The following is a 20,562-nucleotide window of genomic DNA, read 5'->3' as shown; positions in this document are numbered from 1 at the left end:
ATTAAATTTAAGGCAGTAGCTAAATTTAAGGTGGATTTTTTTTCTTTAACCCCTGGTTTCACAGACAAGGCTTAAGTCCTAGACTAAAATGTAAATCTGAGCTGTTTCAACTGAAAGAAACTTGCACTGACTGATCTTAAAACATATCAGTGCTTTTGTTTTGCCTTAAAATGACCACCAGTAATGCTTTTTTCTAAGGCATGCTTATGAAAATTACTTAAAATGTCCTAATTGAACTATGGCTTAATCCTAGGCTAAGCCCGGTCTATAAAACCAGGCCCAAGTGTCACATTTGTCTTTAATAATGAAATCATTTAAACTTTTCACTGAATATACATTATACCTTACATAAATGTCTATCATACAGTCTGAATATGACTACGGCCTGTGTTCATAAAAACAATGAGTAATGATTGCTTTGCTTTTTCTGAGATCTGATGATGACAATGAAAAATGTTCAAGATAAGTTTAATTATTTAATTATCTTCAGAAACAAATGATCAGTCACGTTCGATGAATTTCACTTGCTTGCATGGAGAAGTGTGACAAATGTGATGGTATGCATATAAAACTGCAACTCAGAATGTACAAGAAAAACAAACAGAAACTGTGGAATGCCCTTTGGTTTCAGTCAAATGCAGCTCGCTGGCATTTATACAGGCTGCTTAAAGCCAGTGTGCCAACGTCATATCTGCATCTCTTAACAGTCATTAGTAGCTCTGAAGTCACATAGTCCCATTTACATACGTCTGCATTCAGAGACATATTCAGAGCTGCCTTTCTGATTAAGAACAAGACTTAAGAACACAAAAGGGAATGGAGGGAAAAAAAAAAAAAAAAAAAAAGTACATCCGACAGGCATTCATAAGCCACATCATCATACATACAAGAGCTCTTCATATTATATCAGTGACCCATATTTAGCACTTTTGTTAGAACATAAATTTAAAAAAAAAAGAGCAAATCAAAAGCAACTATATAACAATAAAAAAAGGTAACATACATTTTTCACTGCAGTCTGTAAACAGCAGATATAAGGAATTAAACATTGAGTGAACAATGTTCAATGAAAGATCTCTGCCTTTGTGAAATGCCCGGCTAGTAAGTGTAGATATCAAACGTAATCATGAGATATGCAAAATGTCAGCAAGTAACAGGTATTTAGGTAAACATAAAGGCACCTTCCACAAATAGAGTACAAATTATGTCTTGAAACGCTTTAAAAAATTGCATTTTTAAACCAAAGATGGCCAGTGTAAGGCTTTTAACCTTCAGAAAATGTTTATGAACCCAGGGATGTCAAACTAAATATTATATAGATTTTAAATGAGGTTTTGCAAAACATGTCTATATACAGGTACAGTTTAATACCCCAGAATGTATGTGATTGTTATTTTCTAGCCATAAATATTAAATGAAAACCAATTAAAAGCCAAAAAATAGGACAAATCTCTCTCTATATAACTCTATATATACACAATGTGTGTAAAAATTGCCCAAATAATGTGTGGAGATTTCTCTTTACAAGCAATATGGGCTTTGTTCCTTTAGTGCTTAATAATAATAATAATAATAATAATAATAATAATAAGGGACACCAAACTGTACCCTATTCATGGAAAGTACCACAACTCTAATTGAAATACAGAAAGCTCTGATGAAAGAAAACAGAGAAAGTTGTCAGTATTCTTTTGTACAAGTTCATTAAGACATCGCTAATTTACCTATACAATCATTTTTGCATTTTGAAAAAGATTAAAAATGTGATATTTGAAGATTTGTGGACCTACGCAAAGCTAGTATGTGAATGCAGTATTGAGTTAAGACACGGCAATGTGCATTAATAATAAATGTGTCAATATTTTTATAGATACATATATATATGGTTATGAAGTCACATTCTTATTTACTGTTTAACTATAATAAATTCTCTCCATAAGTAGATTTCTCTTTATATATATATTTTCAAGCTTATTTCTCATTAAAAGATGACACTTGCTGTACAAGTATTACTGTCAGTGTGAAAGGAATTCTTTATCAGGATTTCTGTCTTGTTTTCCAGTAAAAATCTAAATTTCCTTAAATTTAGCTTAAAGTTTGACTAAACTATAATATATTAAGACTTCAATATTTTGAATTATGTTTATTGCCCTCCATTGGCATATTGTTTTTTTCTTGTTTGAAGCATAAATCACTAAATTTAGTAAGAATTCTACTTTATTTATTAAAAACATTAATTGCAAATGGAGAAAAAATACTAAGTAACCCCCAAAAATTCACCTCGTTTAAGATTTTTTTAAATGGAAAACAAGACAAAAACACTGATAATATTTGTATAAAATATCAGAAAACTATTTTGTTTAATGTGCTCTCATTTGTTTCAAGGGTGGATAAATTAGCCCCGACACTAAAGCATTAACTTTTATCCTGTGTCATTTCTGATGCTGAACACAGTGACGTCAATTCTTTACAGTTGATATTTCCCGATTAAATTAATATTACTTACTGAACCCAGAGAAAGACTTGAAATTTGGTCAGTTGGTGGACTTCAATGAGTCTGAAATGAATGAATGAATGAATGAAATGAATTGACCTGAAAATGGCACTTAAGTTAGACATGAATCGCTCTGGGGTGGAAGACAGACACATTCAGTCCATCGTGAGAAAGTGCTAATCCTGGTGGCTCTCCAGGAATGAAAAACAGCCAGTTCCTTCACTCCCATGTCTGTTTTTTTCTTGAGTATTTCAGGTGGAGTAGATCTCCAACTTCACTGATGGCATTTAAAGCCTGAGAGAGTCAAGAAGAGACAGTGGGGTTATTAACACTTGAATAAATGTTTGGTTGAGGTAATAATATGCTGGGTTTGGTAAAACATGATGCTGAGTAATTGCTAAATGGTGACAGGATGTTTATTTTTGGAGGGAATTATTCCTTTAATGTTTATGTACTCTGGTTGACTGTGAGGTGAGTCAGAGATTCATAGATGAATAACTGAAGTGTAGGAACACTGATTTTTGGTCTCCGCCGCTTCATGTGGTTTCATAACATTGGCTGTGAGGTTAAATAGGGACAGATCTTAGCTAATAGGTAAAGATTAGAACTAGTTTGGAAGTTGAAAAAGTAAACCACAAGTAAACTACTTTTTTATTTAATGTTTTCTTCTTACCATTATTGGATTTATTGGTAAAGCCCATAAAATATCTCAGAGATATGGAAGTCTGTTTCCACCACTAAATAATAATTTTAAAAAAGTAAGTGAATTTCTTCTCATAATTCTGACTTCTTTCTTGCAATTCTGAATTTTTTCTAAGAATTGCGAGATATCTTGCAATTGTAAGGAAATAGTCTTCTTTCCCTCAGAATTGGAATTTAGAACTCGTAATTGAGTTTATATCTCACAATTCTGAGAAAAGAAGTCAACTGTAGCTGTGTTTCCAATAGCCTTCAAATTGCACAAATTGAAGTTGCAAATTGAAAACGCACCCAATGGAAACGCGTCAATTTCGCGAAAACGTCCATTTATCGCAAAAAACTTTTTACGCTTGCATGATGTGGTTTTTCAGGCAATTAAAAAAGGAATATTTCACAAAACTGCAACTTTTTTTGCAATTTACATGTCACCTGGCGTACGTAAAAAAATAAAAATAAATAAAAAAAAAATTTAAAAAAAAAAAAATCACATGATCATTCATGAATGTACGATAACTTCCAAGAAACATCTCATACACGGCCGCTCTTAAGCATAAGGGTTTTTCCTTCCTTTAATGCTTGGATAACCCCTTATTCACACAATGCACAAAAAGATACATGTCCACATCTCCTTTGATTAAAAATAATAGCTAGTGCGGTGGCTGCATATACATAAACCTACCAACATCCGTCGATATAAACTCAAAATTGCAAGATCCCACAATATCCTACAACTTTATATCTTGCAATTTTTTTTATTCAGTGGCAGAAACAGGCTTCCATACAAAGTACTATTTTACCCCAAAATCAATATGAAAAGACAAAAAACTAATTATAGTACGATTTGTTTTTTTTTTAATTTTTATTATTTTTACCATTATTGTTTTACTAGTGTTCATGTCATACTCACTTTGTCGAGCATCTCTCTCGTGTGGGAGGCAGAAACACAAAATCGTGCTCGGGACTGAGTGATGGGTGTGGCGGGGAACCCAACCCCCACTATCCCAATGTTCCTCTTCAGCATCTCACGCCCAAATGCTCTGAACAACAGTATAAGAAATACATTAATGAGTCTGCAAAATCAGAGTAAAGTAGATAAAAAAAAAAAACCCATATCCTCTGGCTAGCATATCACCAAATACAATAGCCATGATTCAGTCAAACAAAAAGTGAGACTGACCCGATTTTAGCAGGCATGTAGAGCATCAAGGCTACAACAGGGGAGTCATTGTTCCCATAGATGATAAAGCCCATCTCATGTAAAATCCTGCGAAAGTAGGTTGTGTTTTCTGCCAGCTGACAAAGTCTTTCCTGACCTGCATAAAAAGAATATACAAATCATTGTCATCCCTGCAATCCAGCTTCTGACCCTTTCTAAGACAGGTCCTTGATTTTTATGCATTAGTGGTGCTTTATAGGAGTAGCATTCATTTCTCAAATTGTGTGGCTTGTTAAGAGAGAGGTGCTACATTTTATAGTGCTCAGAAATACTGAACCTGCACAGCAACACTAAAAAAACAACAACACTCTGAACACCATAGAAAACACAGAGCTACGCCCGGATGAATTTTGCACAGGCAAGTCTTATCCTTGACCTAATGGTCTAACAAATGGTTAACACGCATATTAAAGTCCATATGGACCACAGCAGTTTTTTTTCTTGTCATTTTGTTGTGTCAATCGTACGTTCTTCATATGCAACGACAGGAATGACGAAAAGCTAAATTGCAAACATCTCTGCAAGTTCCATTCAAGCACATGGCAAATGAAAATCGAGAGGCCGTTTTATCTGAAGCCAAAGGAATTCAAATCCACTTTGAACAGTGCAGAATGATCCTTTGGGGAGAGGTAGAGATATACTCTCCAGTATTAGTTTTCACTTGTTTGACATTCCATTCCTAGCGAGGGGCTCCTGAGAAAGGAAAGCTCTCTCTCACAATATTCAGTATTGAGAATATTGGTAAAGACTTGAAGAGAAAACAGTCCAACCTTATCTACAACAGCTACGAGGAAATGCAAGTTAGTCTGGTGCTTTATAAATTCATTTTAAACAAATTAAACCTTAAGTAGCAGAAACAAATAGTTTGTCTTGTTCCAAAACCAAAAGGCACAACTGCTCTAAACTGTATTCAACATGTAGTTCAATAGCATGTGAGACCCTGGACCACAAAACCAGTCTTAAGTGTAAATTTTTCAAAATTGAGATTTATAAATCAATGGAAAGCTTATTTATTCAGCTTTCAGATGTATGGTTTGTTAGGATAGGACACTGTTTTTCTCGTTCAATAAGCTGATTTACTCAGACATGCATCACAAAAGGCCAGAAAACTAAATTAAAATTGCTATTTTGTGCCGACTTTAATAGTTGCTCTCTGTGGTTGCTGTGCAGTGACATGAGGAACAGGTTTGCCACATCTATGTTACTACATTGTGCATGTACTAGGAAGATCCTCTAGGACTTGCACATTAATTGCTAAAGGCGCTAAAATCAGTCTCTGTGCAGAAGAAATCTGCTCAAAACATTTGTTCAGTGTGAGCTCATTGACGGAGTGCACTTTCATGACTAAGTGAAACAAAGTAACCAACAAAGTATAGACAATATATAAATAAGAACGTTATTATGCAGTGTAGTTAGCTGCTTTGATTATAACAGTTTTCCACAAGAGTGCAAAACTCAGCGAGCTTGTGCTGAACAGTGACTGACCGCTATTTCACAATTGAATAGTTCATTTTTATGCTGCTAAGAGAACCAATTGACCTTAGTCAGGGTAGCACCATTTTTAATTTTTGACAGGAATGAAAACAAGGTTGTGAGGGAAAGAAGTATAATGCATTCAATGGATTGTACTGTTGTTTAACAGCATACTGATTTTTTCAGCTGAAAAAACATTTTTGAAAAAAAAAAAAAGACAAAAACTCCAAAACACTTAGGAAATCTGTGAGTTGGTGAAAACGATGTGATCTTAGAACTTTATATCTGCGCTAAATTCAATATAGCGCTCAACCTAGGTCTATAGGTAGCCGACATGGACTGTTTGATTCAAACTAATACATTTTAATAGTATGCGAGTTCCCTGGAAACCCATGACTTTAGTGTTGCTAGTGCTGTGCTCTAAAAGTTAAGGTACAGAAATCAGCTGAAGGTGAGAGGTTTCTTCAAGGTTCTATGCCATAATTATAACATAAGCCATCTCCTATACATTTGATTTGAGAACCTAACAGTGAAAGAGTTCACTGTCTTTAAGGTCCGTCAGCATCCATTATCCCACAGAGAGGACCATTCAGACGACTTCTCTCACGCTAAAGCCTCACAAGGGCTCGAAGAGCTTCCAGATGCCGTGTGTGTGTGTGTGTGTGTGTGTTTGGGTATAGATGTGGTTTTCCAAACGAACGCCCTTCTAAATCAATCAGGGGTGAAATGGAGTTTGCTGCCTCAAACTGTCAGCAGAGGAGGAGTTAGCATGTGTAACCAATCGCTGAGTCATCGAGTTTACTTTTCCTAAACAAACTCAAAAAGATCGTTTCTGCTGATTATTAACGCTTTTCAGCAGTAGACATATTCTTGCAGTTCTAAGAATTTGAGAACATTGACGCCAATGCTTACAGCTAATAGCTATACAAGCCCAATGTCTGATTCCCCTGCTTTGCGAAATGTATTGGAGTTGTGAAATGTTTTCTATAATTTCTTCTTTTCTTTCAAATTAACTAGTCTCCTGGCAGAGCAGATTACTTATAGGTTTCTGAATAAAAACACATCATAGCACAGACACTGCAAGGATTCTCCTTTTACAGAAGTTTGTAAGCACCACAGTAACACTGATGTGCACTTGCAATGCATTGCCCAAGCATTTTTATCTGAAGTTGCAAACTTGTGAGGAGAATATTTCTGACCTCAACAGAGCTCAATAGTTCTCAAGTGTTATCCAGGGTCAAAGTTTTGTGTAATATACACAGAAACACACAAGTACACAGGGGAACAGCATGGAAGTCAAAGTACAGTTTACATTCTGTAAAAACATTAGTTTGCATTCTACGAGTTAATGCTGCCATCTTGTGGCTCTTTTTTTTTTTACATCACATTTTTTTTTACAAATACAATATTACTATATTAGGTATTACTGTAAAAATAGTAGTCGTAATAGCGGTTACACAAAGATTATTCCACCCAATTAATCTTTATTAGAACTGATCCAGAATAAAATTCTAAACTCACCTAATGTGGTGCCATCCTCTCCCATAATGCACTTCATAGAAGTGATAATCTGCTGGGTGATGGGTGGGGACATTGAGGTAGCATAAACTGCACTGTGAGAATGTAGGCGGAGGAAATCAATCAGCTCCTACAGAGAGAAAGTTAAACAAAGTCAATTAGACAAGAACTGCTACTTAAGCTAAACGTAAACTGCAATTCTGAATTACAAGCATATGTAACATAAGTGAGAAGCACATTTTTTTGGAAGAGTCACTTTCTCATTATTAAATATTGGACTTGGGGGAGAGAGAGATGGAAATAACAGGCTGCAGTCCAGACTCGAACCAGCATGTGTGATTTGTGCGTGTAGTAATCTAATGTGACATGCCACTGACAGCAAAATTGTCCACAAACCTTCTTTCCTCCAATGTATCCTCCAGCAGCACCAAAGCTCTTGGTGAAAGTGCCCATCATGATGTCAACATCAGATGGATCCAGGCCAAAGTAGTCCACCACACCTCTGCCTCTTGGTCCAAGTGCCCCGATACTGTGGGCCTCATCCAGGTACAGGTAGGCTTTGTATTTCTTCTTTAGGGCAATGACCTCAGGAAGTCGAACTATTGAGCCCTCCATGCTAAAAAGAATAATGCAGGTGTACTATTAATGCATTTCCATAGAGGCCTAGATATTTCAGTATGTGAAAGTATAGGACTACCTTTATTTGATAACCAGGAAGTAACGGTTTGATTTTTTATTTAAAATATTAAATATATATCTTTATATACAGCTCTATAATTCCATCTTTATTTGACCCTCTAACTCTAGCACTCTCTATTCTAATTCTATTTTTATCTGTTTGTTGACTTGACCCTCTAAAACTTGCTCTCTCTATTTATTTTCTAACTACTTATCTAAAAAAATAAAATAAAAAATAAAAACCTTGCTATGTGTTAGGCTAACTGAGACTTGCCATAGAACTTGTATATTATCGCTTTTTTGTTGATTTTGATAGCCTCTATTGTCATTTGTAAGTTGCTTTGGATAAAATGTAATATATATATATGCCTATATTTCTACTGTCATTTCATATCCTCCTCTGCATTACAATGAATGTACATGTGGTAAATATGATATCATTATTATTGCTCGTCTCTTTATGCCTTGAAATTAGGGGTGCGCCGATCCGATAATCAGTATCGGTTTCGCTCCGATACTTTAATTTTCTGCCGGATCGGGGTATATCGGTCAGATGAGACTGATCCAAATCCAATATTCTGTGAATACTATTCTGTGTTATTGTTAGGCCCCACAAAAGCATCATAAAGCACCAAAATATTTTTGTGCACTATATTCCAAGTGTTCTGAAGCCGTTCCAATTTAATGTGAGGTACAGATGAATATTTAAGCTGTTAAAAATAAATTCTTCACTCCGCTGCGGCTGTCTGTCATCTTCCATTTAGCATTCAAACTGCGTTGTGCGTTCGGTTACGACAGTCAAGACGATGAAACTCTCTCCAAGACAGTGGTGATGCTACGGGTGAGACCTGGTAATTGAGAGTAAGTGAGAAGCTGGTAATTTTCCAGATGAATGTTATTTATTAAATGACAATAATAATAAACGTATAGTTTCACTGTAACTTTATATATGTACTTTGACCATAAAAACTCACGTTAAATATATTTTAATTACATGTATAGTTTCTTAATTTTCCCTCTTCCTATAGGTGCATATGCTTGTCAAAATGACGATTCGTCAATTTCTGTTAGTCCCACCCACAATTGTTATCGACGCGAGGACGCAAAAGTTGAATTTGAAAATAGTGAAATAAACCTCATTCAGTCTTTAAAAAGTATATATTGGATATCCCAAATGAAACATAAGTCTTAGCGTAAACATAAATCACTGACGGCACATGCGTTGCACAGAGCGGGAAACTTCAAACACGCAATTAAATGCAGCCGACAGAAAATCAATACCGAACTTCAAACTCATTTATGCCACATAGTTCATTCTTGAAGCAAACTTATGTCCGTTTGGTGATTAAATGAACCACTGCTTGAATTGATGTGTCTGTTGTGTGTGATACCTGTGACTTCTCCAAGACGCAGCGCTGCGCTTTTGCAGTGTCACTTGCATATTTTTTTTTTATATTTTAATTAGATAATCATGCAGTGTTCTAAAATAGCAGCAACAAATTTGAGAGTACACATACAATGTCAATAACCTGTGCATGTAATTTTAATATGGCCTTGTGTAGGCATTTCAAGACGGCCATCTTTAAGCATGACTGTTGAAATTAAATGGTAATACGTAACAATAAACGTTTCTTCTTTTAACATTAGTAAACTATGAAATAACTTTAATGATCAATATAATAATTCATATTAATACTAAATTCGTATTCATTTACAAAGTATGGTTCAGTACTGTTACTGCTTTTTTAAAAATAGTAAAGCTCTATTTTAGTTTTTGTTCAGTGTCCATTTTAAAAACTATTGGTTGATTAATCGCATCGGCCAGTGTGGTCCAACCTAGCTATCGGTATTGGTAAAATCCACTACCGGTCGACCTCTAATTAGCATACGTACAGTGTTTGATCCGCTAAATAGATGCGCTCTTTGTGGAAAGAAACAAATAAACGTTATGCTAGATACCCTTCTCGACAACAAACTGCATCTGCGCTCATTTCTACGGTCCTCAATATCTACTTTCCTTTGAACGTGAACTGAGACACTTGAGATCATTTGCGAAGCCCCGTCGTCTCAGACTAAGGTAACGTTAATGCTTTACACATACAATAAACTTTAGTTAACGTTAGGCAATGCATTAAGTCAAGTCAAGCTGAGCTTTGTCATTCCGCTACATGTGGGGACATACAGTGGAACGAAATGCCGTGCCTCGCACGACCACGGTGCTACATAAATACAGACATACAACAATGAAGTAAAAAACACTATAAACCTATACACAACTATGTCCATGTTTCAGGAGGTAGGGGTTTGCATGGGGTTTCAGAGGGTGGCGGGGTGATTTGAGTTCAGGGCTCTCACAGCCTGGGGGAAAAAGCTGTTGAGCAGTCTGGCGGAGCGGGCTCTGATGCTCCGGTACCGTCTTCCTGATGGTAGGAGCTGGAAGAGCCTGTGGGAGGGATGGGTGGAGTCCTTCACGATGCTGTTGGTTTTGCTGGAGCATCGTGTAAGGAAAATGTCCAGGATGGAGGGGAGAGGGGCACCGATGATCTTTGCAGCTGTGTTCACTATCCGCTGGAGGGTCTTGCGGTCAGCAGCACTGCAATTCCCCTACCAGACAGTGATGCAGCTGGTCAGCACACTCTCGATGGTACCCCTGTAGAATGTGGTGAGGATGGGTGGTGGGAGACTTGCTCTTTTCAGCCGGCGGAGAAAGTGTAGGCGCTGTTGTGCCTTTTTGGAGAGTGACATGGTGTTGGTGGTCCAGGTGAGATCCTCTGTGATGTGCACCCCCAGGAATTTAGTGCTGCTGACTCTCTCCACAGTCGAGCTGTCGATGGTCAGTGTGGGATGGTCAACAGAGTTTCTTCTGAAGTCCATCACGACCTCCTTTGTCTTCTCCACATTGATGGACAGACTGTTAGTGCCACACCATTCAGCCAGCTGTGCCACTTCCTCTCTGTAGTGCGTTTCATCGTTGTTGCTGATGAGACCTACCACTGTTGTGTCATCAGCAAACTTGATGATGTGGTTGGAGCTGAACTTGGCAGTGCAGTCGTGGGTCAGCAGTGTGAAGAGCAGCGGGCTGAGCACACAGCCTTGTGGGACACCTATGCTCAGTGTGGTAGTGCTTGAGGTGTTGTGGCCGACACGGACTGACTGAGGTCTTCCGGTTAGAAAGTCCAGGATCCAATTACACAGGGAATTGTTAAGGCCCAGCAGGTTTAGTTTATTTATGAGCTGTTGTTGGATTTTTGTGTTGAATGCCGAGCTGAAGTCAATGAACAGCATTCTAACATAGGAGTCTTTATTTTCTAGGTGGGTAAGAGCCAGGTGGAGGGTGGAGGAAATTGCATCGTCCGTAGAGACGGTATGCAAACTGGAGCGGCTCGAGTGTTTTGGGGACGCTGGTTTTGATGTTGTGCATGACTAGCCTCTCAAAGCACTTCATCATGATTTGAGTCAGTGCTATGGGACGGTAGTCATTTAGACAGGACACAGGTGATTTCTTTGGTACTGGTATGATTGTTGTAGATTTGAGACATGTGGGGAAGACTGCCTGGCTCAGCGAGGTGTTGAAGATATTAACTAACATTAACAATGAGAAATACATTTGTTACAGTATTAATTAGTTTCAACTTTGTAAAATTTACACTTTGTTAGCTCAGGTATGGTTAACAAAACTTTTAATTTTAATAAATAATGCATTATTAAATGTTGAAATTAAAATTAATGTTACTCAATGCTTTATAAGTATTGTGTATTGGATCTTTGTGCTGCATTTCTTGTTGGCAATTTGATATGCAGTTTTTACACGCTAATCCTTGCCCACCCGGTTTTATGCAGGCCCACCTACTTAAACATTTCTGGCCAGATGATTTAATGTTCCAAATATTATACTTGATCTTTAAATAAAGATAAATGGTTTTGCATAAAAGGACTTTAAAGGGATAGTTCACCCAAAAATGGAAATTCTGAGGGTGAGTAAATGATGACAATTGTAATTTTTGGGTGAACTACCCCTTTAATCTTGCTGGAGTTTCGTTTTGTTTCTAAATAGTGTTAATTTTTACCGAGTTAGATCACAACACTGGAGTAGAGAGCACTATGAATTGTTCTTCAAGAGTAACTGAGATTAAAAACTGTTAAAAGAAAAGGCTCAATGAACTCTCACAGATTTACTACACTATGCATCGATGTCTCTTCCCTTTGTGCTTTGAATTTTTCTATTACCCCTTTTCCACCAAGGCAGTTCCAGTGCTGGTTCGGAGCCAGAGCCTAGTTTCAAACCGGTTCTTTGTTTTTCGACACCCAAAGCACCAGCTCCAAACCAGGAAAAGCGGTTCGTAAGTAGCACCAAAACATTGCTGGGCTAGAAGGAAGAACCGCTTGCGTCAGGGGCTGGGGGCGGGGTTACCGTGACCAACAAAACGAACATAAACTTGGACTGACATATTTGAAATATCAGCTAAACGCTAACACGTTTGAGTCGCCGTGTTTGGATGCTGATGCAGGTTCACAAAGCCATGAACATCAATAGCAACGCAACGTCCCCCATTGCTGATAGTTTGTTTAGGCTTGTCCGGGATAGATCGGCGCTGCACGGACCGTTCGGTACGAGGCATCGGGGTGCTGCGGGATTGACTGGAAAGCAGACTAGAAAGCTCTTTATGCTTTTGGATCGCTCTCGTGGTGCTTTAGTGTATTGTGTGCCGATCGATCGATCTGCGTGGCGCTGATGCACCTCGAACAAGCCTGTTGTGCTGCGCTCGTGAACCGAAACATGAAACGTATTCAGTGACGTAAGACCTGGCTCTGTATTGGCTCTCTAGCCTGTGGAAAAGCAACCGGTTCTTAAAGCACTCGCCAGTCGAACCAACTAAGAACCGGCTACAACACTAGCTCTGAACTAGCACCTGGAACTGCTTTGGTGGAAAAGGGGTACAAGTGGAGCGCTGTGCCTGCGCGCTGTGACTCCGTGCCGCTTCAAGCGCTTCACCCTGCGCACAGGATGCTCCTAAGTGCTTTGTGCCGCTCTGTATTGGACAGGAGCCTTTCGTATCATAATACTTTTGTACAATGACAGATTATTAATAGCCTTTCTTGTTCATCTTATCTATCATATGTTGCTGCCTCATTACTGTGCTATACATGTAAAAGAAATGTCTTTTAGTTTTATAGTAGGCCCTATATTTATATATAAAATTTAGTCCAACACTTCACTTTTATTTGTTCCTCACTAAATAATGTTTTTTTTTTTTAACTGAAAGTTTAGATTTTATAAAATTATTGTGCACTCATGATTTTTCTAGAGGAACTTTTGTTACTGAATTACCCACTAACCTAGTTTATACTAGTATTTTTGTCATGATTATGATTATATATATTTTATTTTTCTTTATAAAGAAAGTTGTCTATATTTATTAGATTGTGTGTAACACACAAAAGAGTGATGGATCAGTTCAACACACATTGAGCTATATATTCTACACAGAAAAAAAAAAAAACTGCGCTGGCATCGGATCGATATCGGTATTGGCCGATAGTCAGACTTTTTGGTATCGGTTCTGAAAAAGTGATAGAGCCACCCCTACTTGAAATAAAGAATGAAATGGCCTCCAAACCAGAAAAAGCTATGCAAACCAGCCTCCTTTTGCATATGCTTTGCACAAAACATCAGGTTTCTGCTCAAGTTTGAAAAAAATATGTTGTATACAAAATGAAAATTCCTATTACATACCTGTAAATTCCTTCAACGAGGATGAGGATCTTCTTCCAGGGCCGGTGGGTTCTAGGTTGGCCGTGCACGATAGCATCCTGGAGCAACTTCTCCAGACTTTGCATATCTGAGAGTAGAAAGTAGAATTTATAAGCAGGCATCTTAATATGTTAGTGCAGATGCTGTTCTTAGCGAGCAGGTTATAAAAAGTATGTCATAAGGCATACTTTTCCTCTGATGTTCACTTATATTTGATTAGATTTTTTTTTTTTTTGTAGCAAAATGCCTATACAGGTACATTGATCACACATTATTAATTTATGTCTGAGCCACCCACTGTGAACTAATTTGAGTCCGTAATCATATACGTTAAACATCAAATATTATCTAAATGGTTGTGATTGTTTTGCACAGTATTTTTATTTTCAGTGTGGGCTAAAAACAGCATGAACTTACTGTTGTGTTTGAATACACGGATGGTAGAGCCAGAGAGACGTGCACCCAGAACCAGAGATGCATGATTGAGCTCATCACTTAAGACTAGACAGCCCTAAGGGAAATACAAACATGTGTTAATTAAATGAACTGCAAAAAAGCATATAAAATAATACTAAACCTTTTGGTTAAAGAGTTGATAAGATACAAAGCAACATTTCAAACCTTTGCAGAGAATTTGCAGAGTGTAGGTGCTACATACAATCAATAAGAGAACAAGGTTTTCCATATTTAATCATAATTATTTTGTATGGTGTTTAGGAATAATGGTATTTGTACTTCCTCATGACCATGATTTAATGTATTTGGGATTCTAACAAGGAATTTCAGAAAGAATTTTGCTCAAATTGGAATTCCCCAAAAGTAATCAAATCTGTTGTGAATTAAAGCAGGAATGTGTACACATTCTAAAGCATAAAGACGTCCAATAACATGTTACATGACTCAGTTACGATACATTTCCTGTGTGAAAGAGCCAAAGAAATCTGTGAGGGAACAGATATGATCCTTGGGAGTATTTAAAAAACAAAAACAAACCCAGAACTTCCGATCCCCGGTGTTCTTCCCCACCCTACATGGCTTTGACATAAAAATTCTTAGCATTCCATTTGACTTATTGTTTGTGTTTATAGTAAAACCCTTACTTTTCCTGTGAGTGCAGGAATATTCATAGAATTTGTGGCAAAGCCCATTCCAAAGACCATGGATGACTCAACCCCTAAAAACCTGGCCACTAGCTTCTCCAGCTCCTCAAGCTTGTCAAGATTTCCTGCAAGACAGAACAAATATCTTAAGGATGCAACAATAGATTTGCTTAATAGAACAGTTTCCTTCTTTTTGTGTAAACATCAGACTCCAGGGACGCAATGATAAAAGGTTAGATGAGAAATAAGAGTTTTTCATTGTGCCGCACATTTCTTTTCCACCATAAAAGCGAATCCTCACCAAGTGGGATGAATGACTCAATAAGAACTGAATATATGAATAAGTATAAGTGTCAGTTAGAGAGTGGAAAATTATAATGACAAGGTCATTATATTTTGATTAATATTATAAGAGGACCAAGTATATGATCCTTTAAAAATCTACTAAAACCTACCCAAAAAGTGTCATATTATTTGGCCCCTTTTATACCAGAAAAGTGGCTGTAAAGCATGAGAGAGCGAGCATTTATTACCTATCTCTTGCCTGGTGCTGCTCACCCCCACGCCGTATTTCATAGTGCACTCAGAGGTAGCATCAGCGCATGAGCCGGCATTCTGAGCAAAGCCCAGGTAGTTATACGAGCCCATATTAAGAACATCTTTCAGAACATTCCCTGTGTTTCTGCAGAAAACAATTAAGAAAAAAAGCATGGAATGAACTGAACATATGAAAAATAATAATACTAAGAAAAATGACACACTACTTGTAAAAGAAAATATATGGCCTCTAAAACTCACACTATATTCATTTCTGTAAAGCCTAAAGAAGATCTAATGTGAACGTGTGTGTGCAGTAACATTCAGTAGTATTCAGTTTTAGTTTGATTTAATTTGAGTTATTTTAGTACTTCATACTATATGGATATGAAATAATATATATTGAATTTATTTTTATATGTATGTATATGTATGTGGCTGTTCATACACATGTAGTTGTTTGGCTTAGTGTTATGTTAGAAGCATTATTATACTCATACTTTTTGTTGTTTTAATATTTTGAATTGTTTTTAGCTTATTTTAGTTTTTTCATTTAAATGTTTAGTATTGAAACGTTGTATGCATTTGTCAATTTTATTTAATTTCTTTATTTTCTTAAATGCGTGTATATTGTATTTACAGAGTTTTGACTTAGTTTTAGTTACTTTTTCTTATTTGTAAGTCGCTTTGGATAAAAGCATCTGCTAAATGACAAAGTAAAAAGTAAGTAAAGTAAAGTAACATACATCTGTGCTGTACTTCATTTCTGCCTTTTTGTCGTTATCTCTGCCATGTTACTTTCTACATATACACTACTGGTCAAAAGTTTGAAATAGTTCATTTTTTAAGGTTTTTGTAAGAAGTCTCTTATTTGCACAAAGGCTGCATGTAAATAAATCAAATATAAAGTAAAACTGCAACATTGTGAAATATTACAATCTAAAATCACTTTATGCTTCCGTTTTCAGCAGCCATATTATAATAAAAAAAGATATCATAATAATAAAAAAAACAAAGTTTAATCTCATGTTGGTTGCCTTTATAAGTAAGTAATAAGCAAATGTCCCCATCTTAAGGTCTTAATTTTTTTTACGTCACCGGGCGATGTTGTGAAGCAGTAATTTTCCATTGCCTATGCTTTGGTATAATGACACTTTTTAAATTTGTGCTGTTCTGAGCACTGAGAAAGATTCAACTTGGATTTTTTTAATAAACAAATCTCTATTGATTAGTTTGGACATCAGTCAAAACAGACATCTTCTGATGGGATATGGCAGACTGGATCCAACATGCTGATGTGTCGGTACAATGTGACACTCACTCAAAGGTCCAGTTGTAGTCAGGTGTGACCTGCTCGACGAGGTCCATCTTGGGTCCAGGAACGCTGCATAAGGGCCTGTTCCAGTTGTCTCTGATCCGCATGTACACATTCCTAGTGTAGAAGTTCTCAAAGTCCTGGTACAGTGGAACAAAATCCTGGAAACAGAGCATTGAAAGCAAAAACATAACACTAGATTTAAATTATTTTAGAATAATATCAACCGACAAACATGACTAGTAATGCATCCTGGAATCACAAATGTGTTTTCCAGAGGAGAACTGGCCCCCTGACTGAGCCTGTTTTTTGTTTTTTTTCCTCCATTTCTATCACCTGATGACGTTTCTTGCCACTGATCGCCTTTGGCTTGCTTAGTTGGGGTTTAAAAGACACTTTGACTGCACTGACACCATTGGATGAGAGCAAAACTTAAGCTGGATAATGGATGGTACTATCAGCTTCTGTAGAAATGCTTTAAATTGACTTATTAATTTCATGAATTTTGTGACTTTTGACTCATACCTGATGAATTTAGCAACACCACTGTTATTAAACGGAGCTAAATCAACACTGAACTGACTCAAGCTATATAACAACAATTGTCTTCTGTAGAGCTACTTATGTAGCTTAATTGAACTCATTTCATGATAGATGGACTTTACATAAAAACTGAAGTAAATCTACACTGAACTGACTGGAACTGAATAATAACATTTGTGTTTTTAGAGATAGTTTGCAGCAGAACTTAAACTTGTCTCATATCTGATTGAGTTTGCATAATTGATTCTGTTATTTTCCTGTTTATTACTGTAAAGATGCTTTAAAACTGAAGATCAGCAGTCAGTTTAACCACTCAGGACAAACATGAACAAGTATTACAAAAACAGCACTAAAAAAAGCGCTGACCATCCAGGTGACAATGCAAAATGACAATTATTTTGTCTTGAGGATTACATGTAAACACATGTTATGTGAAATGCATTACTCAGGCAAGCAGCACAATTATGTTATACCGTACCTTCTGTTCTTCTCTCTCTCTGGCCATATGACAGTTCTCAAACTTCCAGTCCCTCAGGAAATCTCGCAGATAGCCAAAAATGGTAAGGATGCCATAGCTCACGTAGGTAAAGACTGCAACCAGCAGAGGCGTCTCCTCAAATGACTCCACAAATGGCTTTTTATAAAGCGAAGTGCATGGAGCATGATGGTTCTGTGGGGGAAAATATGAATATGAAGTGAATCTACATTGAAAAATGAATATCTAAACATTACAAAATGCACTAAGTAAACATCAGCAGCATAAAACAACATTAATGTACAGCAGTCTGGTAAAAAAACAGATTATAGTAAATTTATTTTGTCCACACTAGATTAAAGACAAATCATTTCATGATAGATGGAGCACTGAAAGAATACACATACGTGGATACCAGAATAATGCTGAAATTTAGGGATGGGCTCTATTAAGTTGGGCTAGAAAGCAACTAACAACACACTGAACGTTTTAGTAACCACATAGCATTTACACTGGTAGTCACACATACTCACATTCTCTATGGAAACTGTACAAGTATAGTTGGGACTGAAACTGCTAACAGCTTCAAACATGAGGTTACAGACACCAGAGATGATCTGAACTCCATTTATCACTCCGGCCAAGAAAACGAACCAGAGTTTGTCCTTACACGCACACTGCTTATCAGCATGTGATCAACTCGTGCTTCTCTTAAATTGCATCCACTATAAAATCTGCCCTTCCAGTAAAGAGGGGCTCGATCCCACTGTTCCAGATCCCTGAATCAGCCTTCTTACGTAAAGCTCAGTAAAGTCAGGGTTAACACTTTGTGTCAGTGCTGAGCCTTTGCGGGAAAACTTGCATTGCTAAATACAGCAAAGTCTTATATTTGTTCAGTTTCTAAAGTCAGTAAGTAAATGTTGCTTCCTGAAAAAAGGCAGACAAACCTTCTTATAATAAGAATTGGAAATGTTAACTCAAGTAGGGCTGGATGAGATATCTTGATATTCTTAATAAATTCCTATATTTAGGCTATATACTTTTTCTGAAATGTCTTCAGAAATTAGTCATTTTCTTCATAACATTGGGAACACCACAAACTACAAGGAATCTGATCATTTTAATTCTAATTTGGGGCATTTAAATCTAATATTGGCCACATAAAAAAAAAAAAAAAAAAAATGCGTACAGGACCTAGTACAAGAAAATCTAACTTGACAAGACTTGCTCATATTCTTGGAAAAGTTGTTGCTCCCATTGAGCTTCACAAATCCTCAGGTTGCAAAGAACAAAGTGTTCTCTCCAGTTTCATGATAGAACACCACACGGTTATTTTCCATGCTTGTGTCAATACAAACAGACAAAACCAAACACTAACCCCAAATTATTCATTTGATCCCATTACCATTCATCTCAATGCATTAGGCTGACGATTCTTTTCATTGTTGGGCATTAAAAGCGGGACATTATATAATAACCTCAACTTGAATTATTCAGTCATGAACAAACATTAGATAATGTTTGACAGATCAGTAATTATTTACATTTGAACGTGACAATACTGGAAGATCTGAAGTTTCAGTACACATCCAACTACTTGAAAGAACATTAATAAGTTTTTTTAGTTCTGGATTCTGATTAATCAACATAGACCTCCAACTGCAGTAAAATTCACAATACAGCAGCAAAACAGCAGTTCACCATGTGCACAACACCCATAGAGAACAAACACTAACTTCAGTTTGCAGATCAAGGACTGTTTCTTCTAGCAGAAGGATGACACAACACAATTATGTCCTTAATTTTTATTTTTGCCACAAGGGCTATATTTCAACTATAATGCTTGAGTCAAGTCCAATTAGTCACATGTTCTCCAGCAGTGGTGTTAAATGTTGCATCTTCAATTAGCATCATTCTGTGAATCATGATCTGATGAAATAAAATTGTAATAGGCCAATCATCATATCATTCATATATTTACCATCATAATTTGATTGCTGCGGAGTAAAATAAAAAAATATTTCAACAGGTTTAACTATTAAAAAAAAAAAAAAAAAAGACGACAAGCGGCATTTTTAAAATTAATGTAATTATTTAAATTTACTTTTAAAAGTAACTTAATGACATCAAATAGCATTTCGTACATTTAAAATATACGTGGAAGATGCTATATATAACCGTTATAAACTGAAAGCATGATACACACCCAACCACCCCCGCCCTACACACGGATTCAAATACGCTCCTTGCCTAAATCATAGACTCGGAAACGCAATATAGACCCAGAATGAAACAGAAACATTTCTATTCCAATTTAACTCATAATAACAGCATAAGCGGCTCTGGCGTGCACACCCGGGAGTGTAGAGCAGGAGGCGGCCTCACCTTCTCCGCCGGGCGGCGGTATCGCTTCTGCTGGAACAAGCAGTGGGTCTTCACGAACCCATTCCCGCCCGCTTTCTTGTCTTGTTTCGTCCGGTGCAAGGCATCTCCGTTTAGAAGCTTACTAGCGGAGTTTTGCGTCATGGCAGGCTGGCGGTGTATGCTGGGTCTCCGGCTTCACTTGTATAACGTTACTCTGGATCTCTCGTATCCTCAAAAACCGTCGAGTGACAAAACTACGCCCACTCCTAGATAACAGGGGAGACCCCGCCTTCCACACGAACTCACAGCCAATGAGCCAATGAGCAACGTCGCGTGGGCGTGGCTTAATAATAAATATTCATCGTAAACTGACGTCATTAACCTATAGTAACCTTTTA

At 37.0% G+C, this 20,562-nt stretch overlaps 1 protein-coding gene and 1 long non-coding RNA gene across 2 annotated transcripts in view; one reads left to right on the top strand and one right to left on the bottom strand.

Moving 5' to 3' along the window:
- The window catches only part of LOC306880554, a 35,197-nt gene that overhangs the window by 605 nt on the left and 14,030 nt on the right, over nt 1–20,562 (top strand). Inside the window, exon 2 of the long non-coding RNA XR_013785084.1 lies at nt 7,823–7,952. This is a non-coding gene — a long non-coding RNA (uncharacterized lncRNA). The remainder of the gene's footprint in view (nt 1–7,822; nt 7,953–20,562) is intronic.
- On the bottom strand, nt 1,694–20,414 carry LOC306880551 (serine palmitoyltransferase 2-like). The gene is made up of 12 exons (XM_079434151.1): nt 20,186–20,414; nt 17,804–17,995; nt 16,789–16,943; nt 15,464–15,612; nt 14,931–15,055; nt 14,248–14,341; nt 13,813–13,918; nt 7,797–8,016; nt 7,404–7,530; nt 4,371–4,506; nt 4,101–4,230; nt 1,694–2,788 (listed from the first exon to the last, which is right to left on the bottom strand). Exons 1-12 carry the CDS (start codon nt 20,324–20,326, stop codon nt 2,714–2,716), a joined length of 1,650 nt encoding a protein of 549 aa, XP_079290277.1. The 5' UTR covers nt 20,327–20,414; the 3' UTR covers nt 1,694–2,713.

Source organism: Barbus barbus, assembly GCF_936440315.1.
Source record: "Barbus barbus genome assembly, chromosome: 14".
NCBI lineage: Eukaryota > Metazoa > Chordata > Actinopteri > Cypriniformes > Cyprinidae > Barbus > Barbus barbus.
Note: the sequence above shows the minus strand (reverse complement) of the source record. Positions and strands in the feature narration are given on the sequence as shown.

What these genes read in the sequence shown, in the direction of transcription:
- LOC306880551 (XM_079434151.1), bottom strand. Translation starts at nt 20,326, where the DNA reads ATGACGCAAAACTCCGCTAGTAAGCTTCTAAACGGAGATGCCTTGCAC. An exon ending in ACCGCCGCCCGGCGGAGAAG is followed by an intron (nt 17,996 to 20,185) that starts GTGAGGCCGCCT and finishes TTTCCCCCACAG; the next exon opens with AACCATCATGCTCCATGCAC. An exon ending in GATACATTGGAGGAAAGAAG is followed by an intron (nt 7,531 to 7,796) that starts GTTTGTGGACAA and finishes TTCTCTCTGTAG; the next exon opens with GAGCTGATTGATTTCCTCCG.